The sequence below is a fragment of the Falco rusticolus genome, chromosome 3, assembly GCF_015220075.1.
Source record: "Falco rusticolus isolate bFalRus1 chromosome 3, bFalRus1.pri, whole genome shotgun sequence".
Classification (NCBI taxonomy): domain Eukaryota; kingdom Metazoa; phylum Chordata; class Aves; order Falconiformes; family Falconidae; genus Falco; species Falco rusticolus.
Window position 1 is genome coordinate 118517155 of NC_051189.1, and position 19708 is coordinate 118536862.

Consider the following 19708-nt stretch of genomic DNA (forward strand, 5'->3'; position numbering starts at 1 on the left):
TTTCAGATCCCACAGCTGCCTCTGTATCTGCATCAGCTTGACCTGAAACAAGGATGTTCTTCTTTTGCCAGAGTCACCGGCATCACCAACATTCGGAGGAGATAAGGAGCAAAGCCTCCACGGCCACAGAAAGTCTGACTGTAGATTTGAGGTTCTTTAGCCAAATGCTTGCCCCAGAATTCCGTCTGGGATGCTTTAATTTTAAGGCCAAACCCATCTGTTCTTGTCCATACTCTAAAAAGGAATCTGAGATGCATAAACAGTTTTCAGACGACATGTCAAAGTAGCACTGCGTGCCACGCTCATGCACACACTGTAAATCCGATTAACAGACCACCACATTCCAGGCTGCAACGCTCAGGGTCTCCGTGCTTTCTTACATGCCACTCGTATAGCTCTTGCCTTAAACATTCTGTGTGCGTGCAGCTGGGATCGCCACATACTTCAGCATAAAAACGCTTCCCAGATAAATGACAATTTCTCAACCGTTCAGTAGACATCTGTCTGCAGCATCACTTTTAAATATTGTTTATCAAGTATAAAACTCACCCAGAGGATAATAGAGTGGCACAGGTAGTGAGCATATCTGTGTTTGGCTTAAATGTAAAACATGCACTGAGCGAGCCCTTGGATCCAAGCCTCATGTTTCACGCCATCAGTCATGTTCCGGTGCTGCATCACTGAGATGTTTCTAACAAAAGCGATGAGATAATCTCTGTCCCATGAGAACTGCTCTGCTGGTGTCTCCTGTGGCTTGAAAGGGGAAGCAGAGCGCTGCCTCATCTCCTGCTGATCTTTACAGAGATCCCTTTTCTGACTCAGTCTCACTAGGGACTGAAGATCCCTCAAATAACCTCAAAAGGTTAGAAATCAGGTTCAGGGACGCACCATTGATTTGTGTCACTGGTGGAGAAAGAAGAAGATATTATCTGAGGTTCTATAGAGCCATAAACAAAAGGACAAGAAGAAATCCTATTTCAGCTGGACTGCTCTGCTCCCTGCTTTTCCTGGGCTACTAAACAAATACCACTGCAGCAGAGTAAATAAATGAAACCACAGAGCAACTAGTTGAACTCTCCAGCCTTGAAGATGTCCCGTTGGAAGGACAAGCTCCCCCTGAACCATGTCGTGGGGGCGCGGGGCACGTCAGCTGCTGGCGAGCACAGGCGCAGGAAGGTGCTGCTCAGCATCACCCCAGCCAGGGAAAGCTGCAGGGACCCCGGCAGCACCCTGACCCACCGGCCCCACTTTTGCACGAATCCCTGGTCAGAACCTGCAGTTTAGTTCATAGCAAATGCCCTTTGGGGATGGAAAAAAAACCAAAAAAAGAGAGACTGACCCATTTGAGTTCCATCTGTTGGAGTTTATAACTGTTCTCCTTATAATTGCCAACAGACAATGCGAGTTGCAATTAGCTAATTGCTTGCTAACTTTCCGTTCTAATAATAGTCATGTTCCAGAGTTATACAAGCTTGGAGGCTGCTGCTGTTCCTTTGCAACTGGCAATAATAAATAATACCATATTCCCTCAGCATTGCTCTTTCTTCCAAGTTTCATCTCCATGCAAATTGCTCCAGCATGTACTAATCCCTGACGGGATGGCAGAGGCATCAACAGCATTTATTTGTAGCTCATTGCACTGGGAGTGTTTAACACTTGCACGATGATGTGGCACAGGAAGCTGTGACCCCTCTGTGTCACCTGTCCCTTCTGCATGGCCAGTGCAGCAGGTCTGGGAGGTGCCTCTCAGTGGGGCTGGGCAGCAGAACCAAGCACTCAGCATCCCTGGAAATCCAGCCCTCCTGTCAATATCTGTTTGGCTTCCTCTTTTTGGAGTTTGGGAGTTTTGTTTGATTTTTTTGCTTTCCCTTTGCAGGATCAGATGTGGCTCTGGCCCCCATAGTGACATGTTTTATTACCAGTAGCTTCAATAATGTCAGCACAGACCCAAACTGGAGCTGCAGAGAACACACGCTCCCCAGCAACGGAACAAGCTGTGCAGTGTCACTGCTGCAGCGATAAGGGGGGGCCCGGACCCCGGCGGGGCTCCACGTGGGGACAGGGGTCAGGTTGGGTGCAGAGCCCCAGCATTCCCAGGACGGGGTCATGGGGAGCTCCCTTCCACACGGGTGAACTTTTCTGCACCCCTCTCTGGGCTTTCTAATCTCTGGCTTGTTACTGCTCTGCAGATGCAGCTAATTGAGAAGCAAAGCAACAGCCTGATCCAGCGAAGGCAACGCCAATGAAATGAGCAACAGCATTCCCTGGCGCGCAAGGAACTACTGAACACAGACCTGCCAGCAGGCTGACATCTCCAGAGCTTACAGGCTAATCTTATTAAACTCAACCAAAAAGTTTTTTAGAGTTGGGGGAGTCGTGTCCAGCAAAAGCTGGTCTGGATTATTCCCCTGGTGCCTCTGGGGTTTTTCCACACGGCTGGCTCCCCGTTGCCCCACGCCTCGGGCAGGGGGATGAGGGACCCACAGCTGCCAGGCGCGATGCCAGGGAAGGGGAACATCTGCCCAAACCCCGCTGCACCGGGGGGCTCAGCCCACCCGAAGCGCCGACTCCCACGGACACGACTAAGACAAATGGCAGCGGGGGCTCGTTTTCAGGTTCCTCGTCAGCAGAACTGTTCCATCGCTGCCTCAAATGCCCTCTCAGCCCCTGGCTCCAGGCAGATCGGCCGCAGGCTCCTCAGCTCCAGAACTGCTTCGGATTGCTTTTCATTTGTGCACAATTATCTGGACTTTTCCATCCCTTATTTCTCCCCTCCCCTGCTCCTGACATCTGACTCATGGGTGGATTTATTAAGTTTAAAAGCATTTCTTGTGCAAGCCACACTCCACAGCCTCATTTTCCCCCTTGCACAACCTGCTCTCACCCTCTTCCCCCGGGTTTGTGCCGAGAGGTACCAAATCCGTGCCAGGGCTCAGAGCTCTCCTCGGCAAAGCCACACCAGGTGAGCTCTCCCTCACGTTGCACAATGGTGGAGAGTTTTTGATGGAGGAAAGCTCGGTGTAGACAACTGGCCTGGACAACTCAGGACACCACTTACAACATTTTCCCCTGTCTCAAGCCTGGCATCAGCAGATATTTCTAGCCATTTTCAGGTTCTTGCTGTCCCGTGCACCATATGCCCAGGTCCATCCTCCACACACCACACTGTCAGACACTTTTCTCAATGAAACTCGTGTATTCCTACCCTCTAGCCCTCTGGGAGCGGCTGCTAAGCAGAGGCTGATTTGAAATGCCCAGGAATGAATGAAAATTTCAAGGCTCCTTGAGCATGACACAGCATAGAAGAGCCAACTACAACTCACTGCAAAAAAATCATCAGTTGGCAAATTAGGCCTGTTTTTTGAATGGCAGGGATAATCCATTCTTGCAACAGACTGGAGGAAACGTCAGACTCATTGATTTAACAACTACCTTTAAGTGCAGCCTCTGTAAATCAATGAGACCTTTACAATTCCTGATGGGCAAGCCCCTGATTTTCTATTTTGCTTTCAGGATCAGCTCTGTTTAAAGTTCTTAGTCATTTCGGTTCCTCCATGAGGAGAGGGAGGTGGTGTAACCCACTTTTGAGGGTAACATGTAAAGAAAGGAAATGAATGATGGTATTTCATTTCTCAGACACTCAAAGCAATAAAAACCATAGGATTTACTCCAGAATCACAATTCCTCTTGCATTACAATGGAGCTACCCATTCATTTCCAAAACAGGGATGTGATGCTCTCTGCCAGTGAAAGCAAGAAATCAGACTCACTGCTGTCACTGCTGTCCTGCCCCCATGGCTCAGGTGCACAGGCAGGAGGAGGAGGCTCTTCTTGCTCAAACGTAGTAGCGGAACACGACGAGCTGGAAGAATTCAGCCAAAGGAACAGCTTTGCTTACTTCTGCTTTGGCTTCCTCTGCAAATGTTTTTTCTCAGCATTGGCTGATGGGTTTCAGACTGAGGGAACATTAGGAAACGCAAGGGAGAGGGCTGTGACACATTGCACGTGGTGCCAAGGAAAGGCAGTGACGCACGGCAGCTGGCGGGGACCCTGGCGCGCACCTCACCGCCTGCAGCTCCTCTGCTCACATCGGCAGCTGGGGACCATCACCTGCTGCTCCATGCCTCCCGCAGAGGTCGGTGGGCTGGGGCCATGCCAGGAGGACAGGCAGCAGTGTCCTTAAGGGCAGGAAAAGGGGATGGTAGGAAAGCCAGCTGGACCCGGCAGCTGCACGTCACAGTTTGCTCGTGGGACCCACGGTGCGCTGCCGGGAACAGCACCGTTTGGACGGTCAGGCCAAGTTGCGCAGAGCCAGAGGGTGAGGTGTTCCCAGACCACACCAAGGGTGAGGTGTTCCCAGGCCACACCGCCGCCAGAGGAGCATCCCTTCTCCCATGTGCGATGGGTTATTCCCAGCAGTCACTGCCAGGTGCTCTTGGAAATGAGGCCGTGAGGTTTGACCAGCTTGAATTCATCTCCTAACCCCGGGAGAGAAGAGGAGAGGTCCCAGCACGCTTAGCGCAGAGCTGAATCTGCTCTCTGGCTGACAAGTGGGTATGGACTATACACAAAAATGCTCTAAAGCTGACTGCACCAAATGTTTCTTCTCCACCTAACACAGTTGTTTGGGACTCAATGAGAAACAAAACTGCATCTTGTAATAAACCTCTTGGCGAACAGTTCAAACATTGGGGGAGACGTGGGAGAGAGAGGTTGAATTTATGGGAGCAGGAGGAGACCATTTGCTTTCTTAGGAATTGGAAAAGATTAATAGTGTGCAAAGGCTCTTGGATTCATTCCTCACGTAGCAGAACAGTTAGGAGACTTACCAGCGTGGTGCTCTTCATTCTGCCTTCCCCAGGTGGCCTGGAGACTGTCTGGGTTGTGGAGAAAAAGGAGCCATCCCATACCAGCCCCCAGTGAGGAAGGTGGCTGTGGTGCACTGGGGACGGAGGAGCGCCCTATCTCACCGAGACGTGCTTTGCTGCAAAATTACATAGCAGCTTACTATTTCTGTACTTGCTGGTTGTGTGGGAAGCTGATGGTGACTGTGAGCTGGTGGAAGCACAGGGCAGCAAAGCAGGTTCATCCTACCAGCACATGCCCAACCCTGGGCCCCAGGCTGCTACTGGCACAAAACCGTTCCATAACGAGAATCAGAACTCAGGGCAAGTCTCCCTCCTACCGTGGGCATTTTGCAATCACCACGTAACATGCTAGATGAATCCCAAAGCAAGGAAGAATGGAAGGAAAAAGACAGGCACTTCCCAAATCCCACTGAATGTCCCAAAGCTTCTTTCCAATAGCCAAAACCCACAGCAAGCCTCACTGCACACGGAGTACAGTGAAAAATGAAAAGCCACTGGATGCACATGGGGAACCACGGGATGTGAGCTCGACGCAAGCCAGAGGCTGTACTGCCGAGGCAGCCTCCAGGATTGTAAACCGGCTCAGGCATTGCTTCCAGTCTTAGAAATCTCATCATCCCACTGGACTTCAGGACAACAGACAGCCCTTTTCCCCAGGGGCCCACGCTGAGCGCAGCCTTTGCACACAAACCGTGAGGCTGCAGGCAGCTTGACATACGCAACAACAAAGACAGGACGCACAGGTCACCCGGAGAGCATGAGCCAAAGAAGCCACTGACCGTATCCCCTGCCTGAAGTAACAGCCATCTCCCCAAAACCAAAGTTATGCTGGAAACTAGATGAGAGGATGGGCAGAGAAACTTGCTTTCCGTTGTCACCGTCAGAGGAACGTCGGACAGATCTCCTAATTTCTCCATGCTGCTGGAGCTGGGAAATGGCAAGCCAACAGCCCTGCCACTTGGCTGCGTACGAGCGCGTACTGCATGCTTTCAGGGCTTCACAGACAGCCACGGAGCACAGTCAGCTACGGAAAATGAAACTCCTGTGCTATTTATGAATATCTGTTGTGCTCCAGTTTGGGAGCAGCGGCGCTTAAAACGTTGCATTTTGAGGCAGCAGCCACTTCTCAGTGATCATTTTCAAGTCATATTAGGAAATATAATGTTTGCTCCATCTGAGAACGAACAAGGAACTTGAGCAAAACCGCTAAACATAAAAGTTCCTGGACATCTGGAAAGGATTAGTCAGGAAGGTGCTTGGGACAAGGGGTTCAGGCGAGTTCAGGAGACACCTACTGTAGATCTGTTTCCACAGAAGGAGGGAGGAAGGTTGAGGGGAAGAGCAGGAAGGGAGGATTGAAATAAAACCTAGGCAGGACTAGCAGATAAGGCGAGCAATGAGAACAGCCTCCATTCTGTGGAAGGGTGAAGTGCAGGACAGGCAGCCCTAGCCAGTGTGCTGGACTAGAAGGGGCTGGAGCGCAACACTAAGGGATAAGCCAAAGAGCTGCTCAAATAACCTCTCGAGCCCATCTTTGCAAGGGCAGACAGCAGACCCTGTGCTCAGCACGTCCGCGCTGCAGGAAAGCACGTCCCTGCTTCTCAGCCAGATGCGTCCCCACTCCACGCACAGCTATGGGATTAGCAGATTTTGCCCCCCTTGGAGTTCACCAACAACTCAAGAGGGCAAACGTCGTGCTGAAGTCAAGAGCACTAGAGAAACACTGAAGTGTAAACAGCCAGGCGCTAGGAACTAGCTACACGTCCAGTTTATGTAGATGGGAGAACGTTTGGTTTATTTCTGAGAGGACAAGCACTCATACGGCCTCTTGGGCCCTGCAAAATCACAAAGGAGTTCTGCTTCAGGCCAAGATGAAAGTCTCAAAGAATAAGCAAGAAAACCACAGGGGCTTGTGAAACCCATGCTTGGTTTGTTAAAGGGTTCACAAAGCTTTTTATCATACTTCTGCCTCTAACTCACTTCGCACTTCAATTCAGGTGCCAAATCCTTTGTCATTTTCCTAACTATAGACCCTTGTAGTAAATTCAGTTTTGAAATCTGTTTGAAATCCATGAACTTATGCTGAAGTGAAGCTTTTGAGTTTCTTGTAAAAGTCTGGAGTTACTCACAGCAGGTCCTCATTTCTGAAGCAGAACTTGTGCAGACACCACTGCATCAGAAGCTAAATTTCACCCTACGTGAAAACACAAACTAACCAGATAGAAGTCAGATGCTTTCTATAAATGTTCATGGGTATTCAAATTTAGTAACTGATTTTAGTTTGTGCTTTTCCTATAAGTGAAGAATAACTATTTTCAAATCAAGTCAGCAGGAGGTAAAGCTGAAAAGTAAACCATGAGCTTTGTGTTTCCTGAAAATTTTACTTTAACAAGGTAGCTCCAGCTGCTAACTTTGTTTTATTGCATGTCTGAAAGACAGCTCTCCATGCAAGAATGCTTTAAGAGCTCTGCTCCAAAAACAAAGATGTTCAGATTTATTTTTATGGTTAGGTATGTTTTACCAGTTAGTCTCAGAGCCCTTGTTACTGCCCTTACCCACTGGCCTTGCTCGGGTGTCGCACAGGCTGGAGCCCCTCGTCCCCGCATTCGGCTTCCCCAGGCAGCTGGGGAGGACCAGGTGGATGCTGCTGCGTTTTCACTTGCCTCCCTCCTGTCCCTGGACTCAGATGCTGAAATCCTTCAGTGCTGACGGCAGACACAGCTGGCTATTGGTGGGCCATGCCACAGCTCAGTCTTGGAAAGCTCAACGCAGGCACAGAAACAAACTGGGAGCGAGCCAGCGACCTTCAGACGCGGGGAGGAAGGGCAGCACCCACCATGGTCTGCCCTGGCTCCTGGGAGCCGCAAGGTGGGACGGCAGCACCCAACATCCAACCAACCCAACACCCAACAAGCGCAGGTACCAGCTGAGCAGGAGGGGCCTCCCCACCTGAACGCTCTCAACTTAAACACTTAAAAACGGAATGCCCACTCTGGCTGTTTTCACGGTGGGAACCATCGAGCCCACAGAGATTCCCTGGTGAAAGTCAGCTGAAGGGAGCCTCACACAGAGGGAACCACATTCTTGTTAGCGACTGGGGACCTTGGCAGCCGTCCTGAGCTGTAACATCCAGATCTTGAAATGGAACAAACTCACAGTTGTATTCAATTAGAGCACTCTAATGGGGAGGTTCAGTTGTACCCTTCCGGAATGCTGCAGACAAATGCAACTGATGACATGGCCCATCAGCCAGAAACAGTACAGGGTAATTAATCACACCAAAACTTCAATGAGCACCTCCTTTAGCCCATTTCAGTCAGTCAGGTCATGGCCACTTTTAATTCAGAAAGCTCTCTCAGCACTTTCAGCAGGGCTGTTGCTAGCCCATAGACAGACATCAGAGGGCCAGACATCTGGGAGAAGCAGAAGGGCCACCACCAAACTGTTCTGAAGACCTTCCAAAATTTAAATCCATTTGTTCTTGATGCAGCTGTACAAAGGACAGACTGACAGAGAACAGAGGTGTTGAAGGGCTGTATAGTGCATGCACATGTAAACACAGTTCTGCATCCATGAACACCATGATTTATGGTTTGATGATGATGATACATCAAGGCTTGAGCAAGAATGACACCCCAGAATTCACCCTAGTCATCCATCTTTTCACCCTTCAAGCCATGTGTAACGAACACAAGGCCGTACGGCTGCTCTCTGTTCCTTTGCCTGCTCTCCCTTGTCCCCCATCCCAAATCAGAACTGTGCAGGTCACTCGTTGCAGTGACAGCCACCAGTTGCACCTGACAGAGGTGTGTGCACGCTTGCCGTCAGTCACGTCGCTCGGCAGCACACTCCCAACACAGGCAATGCATCTGCACTTCAGCCACAGGTTCAAAACGGTATCAGGATGGCAGACGAATTAAAACCATGGCTATTACCTTCGCTCGTTGCTGTACCACAACACTCACCTGTTATGTCAGGTGGGTTTCAGACTGATGGCCTCTGCAGGCACCAGCACTCAGCTGTCTGATAGCTAGGAGGGCGTCTACATAAACCTACCACGATCTGTGTCATCCCACAGCATACACACGCTCTGTCCTTAAAATTAGGAGTCGGCAATGTCCCCAGGGAAGATGCACGGGTTGAACACCAGCAGCAGGCACTCGCTAATGAAGCTTACCTATGCTGCTTCACTGAAACCTCAACACAAGACGTGACTTCCAGTGTTGGGAGGAGCTGGCGTCTGAATCAAAGCTCTGGACAGGAAAATAAATGCCTTATACTGAACTGATGCTTGTGATGCAACCCACGGCATCAGCAGCGCAGGGACAAAATGAATCAGTGACAGGTCATGGTGAGACAGAGCTACTCGAGGACTGGAAGTGCTTCGCATGCAGAAGTATCTGCACCGAGACTGCTGTACAGCCATTTGTTAAATAAACTGCATTCTTGGCTGATCAGCCAAACCAGTATCTGCACTGCTTCATCTGCTTCATCTTAAGCTGAAGCAGCAGGAGGAGGACTCCACTTCTCACTTCCCTGGTGTCGTGGTTTAATCCCAGCCAGTAATTAAGTACCACACAGCCACTCACTCACCTCCCCTCACCCAGAGGGGCAGGGAGGAGAATCAGAAAGGAACGTAAAACCCAAAGGTTGAGATAAGAACAGTTTAATAATTCAGACAAAATAAAAACAAAAGAACAATAATAACCGTAACAGTTATGAAAAGGAGGGAAAGGGGGAGAGGAATGAAATCAAAAGGGAAGGGAGAAAAGAAAACTAGTAGTGATGCACAATACAGCTAGCTGCTCACCACCCACAGACTGATGCCCAGCCAGTCCCCAAGCAACCACCCGCAGGCCCCAGCCGGCCCCCCTGAGTTTATATACCGAGCGTGACGCCTCATGGTATGGAATACCTTTGGCTGGTTCAGGTCAGCTGACCCAGTCGTGTCCCCCTCCCAACTTCCCATGCCCCTCCAGCCCTCTCGCTGGCAGGTCACTCCAAGAATCTAAAATGTCCTTGACCAAGTACAACCACCACCCAGTGACAACCAAAAACATCAGTGTGCCATCAACAGTTTTTACACCAAATCCAACACACAGCACTGCACTAGCTACTAAGAAGAAAATTAACGCTACCCCAGCTGAAACCAGGACACCTGGGAAGGAGGTGGCCAAGTGAAAAGCTAGAACAGTCATCCTGTGACTCATGGCGCAGTTATGCTGCTGTCTGGCACAGGGTCTGTCAGGGATACATGGAGCAGAGAGCCACGAGGGCCCCTCACAGCTGGCCGGAGGACAGGATCAGCACCAGAGAGCACACCAGGGTCCTGAAGCAACACAGGGCACGCAGGGACAAAGAGGAACTACCTTCAGCAGCAGAGTACCACCACCAAGCCAGCTGAGCCCCCTCCCAGCCCTCAGACCCCCTGCCCTGTATGTGCTGTGAGCAGAACCTGCCTCACTTCCCTGGGCGTAACGCCCTTCCCTCAGCAAACGCCAGTTTCATCAGCCATGACACTCAGAAGCTGTACCAGCGCCAAGAGGGTGACGTTATTTTTCTTTGCAATTTGAAGCACAACTACAGCACCATGCCATGAAGACCTGCCAGCTGATGGGGAGACCTGGCAGCCGCAGCCCGGCACCGCCAGCTGTCCCGCAGGGCTCCCAGCGCCGCTCTCGCTCCGCACGACGAGCAGTGCCCTCAGGCGGCCAGACAGACTGCCTGGTGCCAGACCGGCTTCCTCATAAAAACGGGGAGCACGCACACCTACAATGTGCCCGAGTACAATTCTTTATTTGGCCTTCTCTGAGAAGCTACAATTTCTTACCAAACGTGTTATTTAGAGATGGGCATCCCACCACTCTCCAAGAATGCTACAGAGAATTGGTGTCACGGCCAACAAAAGAAACCCCTGCAACTGTCAGCAGCTGCTGCTGCTGCCACCAAGCGCGAAGTTTTAGGGCTGTGATTTAAACACGCCCTAGCAGAGATACCAGAGGAGTATACTGTAACACACTTGAGAACTGCCTGTGTCAGAACTCAGGTGGCCATGCACCTCCAGAACTAAAATTCTTCAAGCCAAATTCGCTCCTTCCCATTCAACAGGAAGACATCCCTCTTATAGGCGGGATAAAAGCAAACACATTGCTTAGAGGCATGAGGTGCAAACTGTTCTTAAGCCCCGATTTGACAGCTTTTATTTATTTGTAAGGACAGTACCTAAACATCTTTCTTACATGGTATTGGCCTGCTGGGCTTTGTGTTGTGCTCACTTATTTGCAGCGCTCCTTGAGTTCATAAGTCTCAATGTTTTCTCCTGTATATAAAATATCCATGGCAGGCAAAAGAGAGGACAGCTTCCGCAGCCAAAGACAAGTCCCTTCTGTCTTTCACGGCTTGTTCAGCTCAGCCCCTTCTTCAGACACCAAGTCTGTTTCCACTTGAATATGAAATAGTCCAAACATTTCCTCCTGAGACCAAACACCCAACTCTTTCAGCTTCCCAAAAGCACCAGTAAAGCCTCCTCAATTCATCATCCTCTTTGTGGTCATCTTGGAACATACCAGACCCTTGCAGAAGCTGGGCAACACCAGTCCCTCCTGTTCTCGGTCAAGAGCCTGGTGAGCCGCACAGCTCTCGCTGGTTGTCCACAAACAGAGAGATCTTAAGAAGAGTATCTGAGTTAGAAAGAAAAAAACAATCCCATTAGTTCAATGCATTTTATCTGTATCCTCTAGCCGCAAAAGTTTAACTTGTTTCTAAAAGCAATAAAGAAAAACATCAGTAAAGCTAACTTAGTAGACCAAGCGAAAGAGATCCCTGAGCCCCTCGTCACACTGCAAGGAAGGGTGTTGCTTCCAGCTGCGCCCAGGGCACGACAGTGAGCATTTACAACTGAAGCAGTTCAGCAGATCTCAGAGCATGTGGCAAAGATCAACTGCAAACCCAGTGAGGACACCCACTACTACCAAGACCGACACAGCAAGCAGCACCGGGCCTAGCGCTGTCTCTGGGGCTGAGGCACCAGCACGGAGCTCCAGGAAAGGCCCTTCAGGCCTGCTATAAACGGCAGTACCTTGAACGACATCTCCCTTGTAGCGCTCCAAAATCCTCTCCCAAGACCGAGGGAGAGCTTCCATGTCCTCCAGGTGGTCGCAGCTGATGCGGAGGAGGAGCAGCTTACTCTCCAGGTACCTTCATGCCCCATAAGGACAACAAAGAGACAAAGGCACCCGCCAGCGCTGCCCAGAGAGCCCCGCCACAGAAGGATACAGGTGCCGGTAGTAGCGCTCTACGTCCTGCAGCCCCTCCAGTACATCAGCCAGCGAGGGGCAGCGCGGCCCGCGCCGCAGAGCCGCCGCCAGGCCCAGCTCCGCCGCCCGCTCCTCGTACAGCCGCAGCACGGCGGCCACACCGGCCCCCACGGCGTCCCGCACGGCCCGCAGCGCCGTCCTGCACGGCACAGCGGGGGCGCTCAGCCGCGGCCCCGCGGCCCCCGCCCCGCCCCGCCCGGCCCCGCCGCCTCACCGCCGGCTGCCGAGCTGCTCCAGCACCGCCTCGGCCGCGCCGCGCTGCTTCCGCCACAGCCGCGCCCGCAGCTCGCCGAAGGCACCCACCGGCCAGCGGCCCCACGCCAGCCGCCGCGCCGCCCGCATCTGCGCCGCCAGCCCGGCCAGCGAGCCCAGCAGCGAGGCCCACGCGGCCAGCGCCGCCCGCCACGCCGCGTCCTGCCCCGCCACCGCCGCCGCCCACTCCCGCAGCGCCGCCGCCACCGCCGCCGCCATGGCGACCCGCCGACCCGGCAGCGCTCCCTGGGGCCGCGTCATCGCGCCGCGCCGCGCTCTGATTGGCCGGGCGGCTGCGGCCGTTGGGTTTAAGCGCGCGGCGGGCGCGGGTGCTGCAGGGCTCGGTCGCTGGCCCGCCGCCCCCCTCAGCCCCGCCATGGCTCCCTCGAGGAAGAAGGCCGGTGCGAGCACCCGCGCCAAGAAGCTGGCGGCCTTCCTGAAGGACTTTGACCGCGAGGGTGGGGGGAGCGGGCTGGGGCTCCGCGGGGGGAGGGGGGGGGGGAAGCGGGCCGCGGGGGGGGGAGCCGGCCCCGGGGGGGCGGGGGGCCGAGGCGGGGGAGCGAGCCCCGGGGGAGGGGAGCGGGCCGGGCCCCGGGGGGGGGTGAGCCGAGGGGGCGGGGAGCGGGCCCCGGGGGGGGGGGGGGGGGTCGGGCCGGGCCCCGCCTGACGCCCTGTGCGCCCCCGCAGTGAAGGTGCGGCTGGACCGGCTGCGGGTGAACGGCGAGCGCCTCGTCAGGGAGGTGGAGAACCTGTACGAAATGGAGATCCTGCGGCTGCCCCCGGCCCACCGCGACATGAACTGGCTGGAGTACTTCGGTACGGGCCGGGGGGGCGGGCTGGCGGGGGCACTTGTCCCTTAGGTTATAAAGAACAACGGTAATCAAGGGGTGGCCGGGATCTCTGCCTGGAATCCCGCAAGCAGGTGGCGGGAGGCCAGGAAGCCCTGCACTCTTGCACTGAGGCAGTTCCCTTGCTGCCCAGAAAACTGGTTTGTACTGTTTTTTTGCACCCTGGTGGTGTTGTATTTAAGTATGCTGTGTAGGCCACCTTAGATGTGTATTGACTTTTTTAAATTATTTTTTCTTTTTAGCTAAAGGAGGAGGTGAAAAGGTGTTAGAAGAGGCAGTAACGGTAGGTTTCTAGCATAAATATTAAGGTTTTCTGATGAAGTTGCATACCACTGTAGGAAACAAAGGGTTTCTTGAGTCTGTAGGAGTGTTGCAAGAACAGAGGTTACATAAATACTTTCATAAATGCTGCTTTAAGACCTGGCAGTAAGAGATGGCTGTTGTACCTGATACAGGATTTGCATGCTCATACTGTTCCTTGTCAGTCTTCCCTTGCCTGCTTGTTTTCACTCATGGATCCCTGAGAGCACACCTGCTTTTCAGTAAATTAAAGCTCTAAATTGGTTGACCGGCAGGGTGTGGGTGTAGCATACTTGTAGCTGCTAAATCAGCTGTGTTAGTCCTGAATGGCATGCAGACCTCATGTGTTGTCACCTCCAGAATAACATGAAGGGTTCCAGTCTGAGCACAAGGGAAAACCTGAGAAAACAGGGAGGTGGTTTTGCCGTAAAATAATTGGCAATTTGTTCTACAACTTTGAATTATCAAAATGATATGCTACCAATAATACTAATGGTGTTGTGACTGTTTTTCATTTTAGGCAGACTTGGAAATAACAGAAATAAACAAGTTAACAGCAGAAGCTCTCAGTACTCCTTTAAAAATCTTCAAGAAAGGTCAGTTTGTTTTAAGCATTGTGATGAGTTCAGTGAGATGAAAGCATGTCATGATTTACATACCATGAATAATAATTTGGTTCTTCCTTACATTCCTCAATATAGTTTAAAAACAGGAAAATAATCCTGTTTCTATCCCTACTATCTGCAGTAGTTCTACATAATTTTATTGAAACATTCCAACTAATTCAGAATAGTACTCTGTCAAGCATCTGGATTACACTGGAATTTGGATTTCAGAAGCAAATTGTTGCCAAAAATGCTTGTACCTCTTCACAGTTTACCTCCGCTGCTAACTAATAATTTGAAGTTATTTTTCATTTTCAGCTTAGATAAGCATCCTTGGGGGTGTTTAAAAAAACTGCATAGATGCTTTAGTGATGGGCTTAGCAGTCCTGGGTTAATGGTTGGACTTGATCTTAAAGGTCTTTTCCAACCTAAATGAGTTTGTTTCTGTAACACTTTCTCTTTCTAGTGGAAAAATCTAAACAGGTTATTGAAGCTATTGAAGAAGAAGTAGACCCTCCTTTGCTTCCTCTAGCAAAGAAAGCAAGACATGATAGCCAGTGTCTTCCAGGACTAGAGGCTGAAAACATTAATCCAAGAGCTGGAAAGGTAAATAGCTGTTCTTTGTGATGACTTTATTCCCAAGATAGAAACTGCTTGCTGAGATGATGCCAATGATGAGATAGATATATAGCTGTCCAGGGCGCTTTGAGGGGGACTTCAAAACAGCTATCACTTGCTTGAAAATTCTAGCAATAGATGGTCACAAAGCTTGTATGGTGTTTGTTTCTGGACTCTTGTGCCACAAAAAGAAGCCTGTTGAGCCAAATGTTTTGTATGAAAGCATCGGTTCGTTGCGGAATTGGCTGTCACACGAGTGTGGAGTTACTGATTTGGTGAATGGTGTGTGTTTCAGATGAAGGCATCCACTAAAAAAGTGCCAGGGTCCAGGAGCAGAAGACCTCCTTCAACCAGAGTGAAGCGCATGAGTAAAAGGTAATAGGGGATATCTCTTCCACTGGATTTCAGAAATGGAGAACTAGCGTGTAGTGCTAATGTAACACTTAAATGGATTGAAGTATGGTTTAGTAGGCTGCTTGGTGCCATTGTGCTATGCTATAGGAAAAACTTGATCTGATGGTGAATGAAAGAGGGGTAACTTCCTCTCCTGTGAGGACCAGCTATCCCTAGCTTTGGGGTTTGCCTTTGGTTAGTAAGATCCTCTGGTTTTCTGTGGTGATAACCTTTTTAAAGTCTTTAAGACAGTGTTTTTACATTTGTTATAAGTATTCTCATGAGCAAATGTTTATATATTTCCCTTTAACAGATCAAGCAAAAACAACTTTATCACTCCAGTTAATGGTAGAATTGTTGATATCTCTGCTCGGGGAGGTACCTCCATGATCACACCCAGGTTTGATTCCAGGTCTGTATTCTGTTAAATTTCTCTGCTAATCACTCGTATCAGGGAGTGCCTTGCTGTTTCCCTTGCGTATGTGACCTATTTGCAGCATAATCCTTAGTGGCTCTTTGAATCTGAAATGAAAGACTTTTAGTCAAAGTACTTTGAGCAATTGCAGTGAAATTACCTAAACTTTTTGTTTCAGAATTTTCAAGACACCAGGCTTGCGCACACCCGCAGTAAATGAACGTGTTTACACCATCTCTGCCAATGGCAGCCCCCTTGCCAACAGCAATGATATCTTCATTACAGTCCCTGTTGGAGGAGGGGAGGTAAACCGGAAACTTTAATCGTAAAATCAACGCTGAAAGGATAGCTTGTAACTTCGTGGGGGCCCTTACCACTTTCGGTTCATCCCCTCTCATCTCTTTAGTTGTCCCACTGCTGTTCATGAGGAGATTGATCTAGCTTAAAAAGAACCTTAAAAGACTTTGTCAGGTGTGGAAGCTGTTCAAGCTGATCAAAACAGAATGTAGAATGATGCTTAGCTGTGCATCTAAGTAACACTTGAAGTAGCTTCTGCAGCAGTAATGTGTTACTGAGCGGCAAGGAAGGTATGAGATGAGTTTCTGGTCAAGCTGAATGTAGTTCTTTGCCCATGCAGGCCACAGGCATGTTAGTATTCTTGGATTTTATTTACTTTTGTTTTTTTATTTAATGGGGGTTTTGCTGCTTCTGACTACTACAGCTGACCAAACAGAAAACCTAAGATTTGGTGGGGTTTTGGTTTTCATTTTGGGGTGGTTTTTTTTCCCCCTACAGAGCATCTGTTTAACAGCAAGTGATTTGACCAAGAAGAATATTCTTCATCTGAATCCAGAGGCCCAAGGAATTATGAAGAAGCTATCAGTAAGTCCTAGCATTTTTCTCAGTCATGACCTGAAGTTGTAAGGAGATGTTGTTAAATCACTGGAGGGTGGAGCTGTAAAACTCCTTATTTCCCTTCCCACCCACACACCCCTAGCCCCTGGCTTGTCTCTTATTTTGGCTTGTGTCAGTGGTCAGGAAGAATCATGAACTGAGAAGGGAAGGAGAGGGAGTAGCTTTACATCACATGTAGCTTAATACAAACTGGATAAACCATGCGCTTCTTGAAAAAGAACTATTGTCAATGTTATGAAAAACTGGATCCAAACTGAAAGTGTCTTCTACTTCAGGCTAAAGCTGTAAGTGGTTGTGGGATATAGTATTCTCTTAGAGTACTGATTAATTTCTCTTTCTTTCTAGGTTCGCCTTGCACAAGCTTGCAGTGATGCCAAAAAACCCACAAATTTAATTCAATGAATAGTGACATCTCACTCTAAATACAGAATATTACATTTAGGACTGCTACCTTTAGTTCTGGTTCTGTGTCTTCCTTCTATTAACTTACAGAATGGAAGTTAAGAACTAATTTTTCTACCTATCATATGTAATGGGATTAGAATAGATTTTTTTATGAATAAAAAAAGCAAACTTTATGTCCAGTTTCCTTTAAGGCTGAGACAAAAATACAGTTATCTTGGGCTTTCAGATGAGCAAGCTGGGCAGAAAAGCTATTCTGGTATCTTGTGGAAGATGTAAGCGGTGGACACAAGTGACAGGAGTTTGTATCTGTCTGGCAAAGAAAGCAACTGATTGGTTTGTTGTGTGCTTCCATGCATGTCCTTTCTCTGCAAGTGTGCTTAAGAGGTGACTCAGTGTGGAACCTGAGATACCTAGAGGCAAGTTACTGGTGCCTGGGACTAAATGGAAAGCTTCTTGTAGTTCATGGTGCTGCCATGAATGACAATCCTTTTGTTCTTACAGCAGCCATTGTATTTGTAACTGGCTTTCAGATTTCTTTTTATAGTGAGCTTGTGCATTTTATTGTTTTTTAAGAAATAAAAGATCACAGGTACTTTTACAGAATCAGCTAGCTAGACTGTTACTTAACCAGATTACTGAAAATAACCATAGAGCTACTGGAGTATCTCTAATGTGAGAGAACTTTGCTTTTCCTACACCCTCTTCAAAATCTTCAGGAGAAACAGTACTCCTAGAGCTGAGTACCGACAGGAAAGAAGAAAGCTCAGACTAGTCAGAACATTTCGCCCTTTCATCTAAATTGAGTTGGTTCAGAGGATTTGACAGAGCCATATCCAATAAATGCTATTCAAACAGAACAAAATAACTTCCTCTGACATTAATGTTTTTCTCAAGGAGAAATCTTGCTCCACATCAAATTCATGAAAATTCATGAACTTTAAATGTAGCCTCTTAGGAAAGAGCTACTGTATATAAACTTACAAATATAAGCAGGAGCACTCCTCTGACATAATGCTTCCTTGCAAAATGAAGCAGTAAAGTAGCCATGTGATGTGCAGACAAGGAGAGTTACGAAGCAGATATGTTTATTGCAGCACCGGGTGCAAGGGGGATCGCTCCTCCTAACTTGCACACTTAACTTTACTCATAGTACATATTTATACACTAAAGTTCTGCCCAGATTCTACACCTACTAACTAATTATTGGTTAGTTGCTTTCTTGCCTCAATTTAAAGGTACAGTTCATACTAAATGTACTCCTCCCTGAGCGGGGGATCCACCCTCTTCAGGGTGGGATGGGCATTTGAGTAGGAGGTCACAACCTCCCACTACCACAATTATTTTACCCTAGTATCCTTGGGACTTAGCTCTTCAGCAGTTAGTTTTCTTTTAGCAGTTAGCACATCCTAGTCAGAAGGCTCCTTATTTACATTCTTGTGGAGCTCATCTACATCTGTACTGACTGTCCCTTGAAGTGCTGAGTGGGCTGAGCTCCTGACCTTCTCTCGGAGACAGCAAGGCTCTTGCTTACATGTTCATGTTGATCTATGCAGCTGCTGTCTGCAGCAGAGTTTTAGGCTTTTCACTGTATTTTCTTGCATCGCTTGTGCTTTCCTGCAACAACCATCTTATTTTTCAACAGCCTGGAAAAGCAGAGCTCTCTATGAAGCACTAGCTTTTTGTGGGAAGATTGCATAAAGTCTTAAAATATAAAAGATTCTGCTCACTCAAAACTCAGTGTTTCATTTTTATTGTCAGTCTTTGTAGCTGGTACAGGATGGGAGAGGACGCTTGCTTGTCTGTTGAACTAAGATGTAGAATCCCTCAAAAGTTAGCTTTGATTCCTAAAGCGTTATTCTGTATGGTTCATACAAAGTCAACTATGTAAAATAGCATCTGCAAGAGAGAACTTGATAATCCTCTTCCTGTTTTAGCAGGGCAGCTAACATGAGAACATTTTTTAATTGGCATGTTGAGAGCATTCAGAGTAAAGAACTGTGCTTTTATCTAACTTCTTGTCTAAGGTATTTCTTCCTAAAAATAAGACTGTTTCTTTGTTGGTAGGTGCACTGGCCCTTCCAAAGATACTTTTTTGTCCTGATTCAAACCTCTTTGAAGGGGCTATAAACAAGGGTTTTGAGACTTTTGGAATTTTTCAAGGTTTGGAAAAGTTCTGCTTTTAGCAGAAGCCAAGCTTACAGCACGATTAAGCAACTTTTCCCAGCCTTTCTTCTATCAGGTAATTTATGCTTTGATGTAAATCTTTGACGCAGCGTGTAGTATGGGAGAAAGCTTGTAGAATAGCATTCATACGTGAATTTCGTTTAAAAAGCAAACCTGTGACTGTAATCCTCGAGGATGAGACCATGCATCTGGAAATCTGTTTTAAGAGGTTTTGGCAGCTTCAAAGTCCTATAACTGCAGGTGGCAGTATTGTAAACTACTAAGCTACAAGTGCACTTGTCTTGTTATCTTTGTTGAACTCTGTTAACATATTAAGAAGAAAAAACCTAATTAGTTAAGCTGTAAATAAAACTGTAACTTGCTTGGATAGAGATGTGTAAGTCTGGATTCTGCTTTAAAGACATCTTTACCAGGAAAACCTGAGCTGGAATGCTTAGCGAGCCTAGAGAATTCTGCTGTGGATACTGTCTGCTTTTAAAAGCGCTGGTTATAATCTGCAAGGCCCTGTGCTGACATGCTTGTTGCACCATCAGCAGTTTGTCGTCTTAACACCGAGGTATGATGCTGTTAATTAATGAACCCAGGAATT

General features: G+C 48.7%; 2 protein-coding genes across 3 annotated transcripts; one reads left to right on the plus strand and one right to left on the minus strand.

Annotated features, from left to right (window-relative positions):
• Positions 1 to 11028: 11028 nt before the first annotated feature.
• On the minus strand, positions 11029 to 12722 carry C3H1orf109 (chromosome 3 C1orf109 homolog). The gene is made up of 4 exons (XM_037380284.1): positions 12399 to 12722; positions 12144 to 12323; positions 11947 to 12065; positions 11029 to 11548 (listed from the first exon to the last, which is right to left on the minus strand). Exons 1-4 carry the CDS (start codon positions 12695 to 12697, stop codon positions 11481 to 11483), a joined length of 666 nt encoding a protein of 221 aa, XP_037236181.1. The 5' UTR covers positions 12698 to 12722; the 3' UTR covers positions 11029 to 11480.
• A 6-nt stretch (positions 12723 to 12728) lies between these two features.
• CDCA8 (cell division cycle associated 8) lies at positions 12729 to 19488 on the plus strand. 2 transcript variants are annotated; one of them, XM_037380283.1, is made up of 10 exons: positions 12729 to 12837; positions 13124 to 13252; positions 13527 to 13567; positions 14105 to 14180; positions 14656 to 14795; positions 15103 to 15182; positions 15514 to 15612; positions 15794 to 15920; positions 16411 to 16497; positions 16876 to 19488. In XM_037380283.1, the coding sequence occupies exons 1-10, from the start codon at positions 12813 to 12815 to the stop codon at positions 16930 to 16932; spliced, it is 861 nt and encodes a 286-aa protein (XP_037236180.1). In that variant the 5' UTR covers positions 12729 to 12812; the 3' UTR covers positions 16933 to 19488. The 2 variants fall into 2 exon arrangements, with proteins under 2 accessions (XP_037236180.1, XP_037236179.1); XM_037380282.1 differs by having other exon boundaries at positions 12733 to 12894.
• The last annotated feature ends 220 nt before the right edge of the window (positions 19489 to 19708 follow it).

What these genes read in the sequence shown, in the direction of transcription:
- C3H1orf109 (XM_037380284.1), bottom strand. Translation starts at nt 12,697, where the DNA reads ATGACGCGGCCCCAGGGAGCGCTGCCGGGTCGGCGGGTCGCCATGGCG. An exon ending in GAGCAGCTCGGCAGCCGGCG is followed by an intron (nt 12,324 to 12,398) that starts GTGAGGCGGCGG and finishes TGTGCCGTGCAG; the next exon opens with GACGGCGCTGCGGGCCGTGC. An exon ending in GAGCGCTACTACCGGCACCT is followed by an intron (nt 12,066 to 12,143) that starts GTATCCTTCTGT and finishes TGGGGCATGAAG; the next exon opens with GTACCTGGAGAGTAAGCTGC.
- CDCA8 (XM_037380282.1), top strand. Translation starts at nt 12,813, where the DNA reads ATGGCTCCCTCGAGGAAGAAGGCCGGTGCGAGCACCCGCGCCAAGAAG. An exon ending in GAAGGACTTTGACCGCGAGG is followed by an intron (nt 12,895 to 13,123) that starts GTGGGGGGAGCG and finishes GCGCCCCCGCAG; the next exon opens with TGAAGGTGCGGCTGGACCGG. An exon ending in TCCCTGTTGGAGGAGGGGAG is followed by an intron (nt 15,921 to 16,410) that starts GTAAACCGGAAA and finishes TTCCCCCTACAG; the next exon opens with AGCATCTGTTTAACAGCAAG.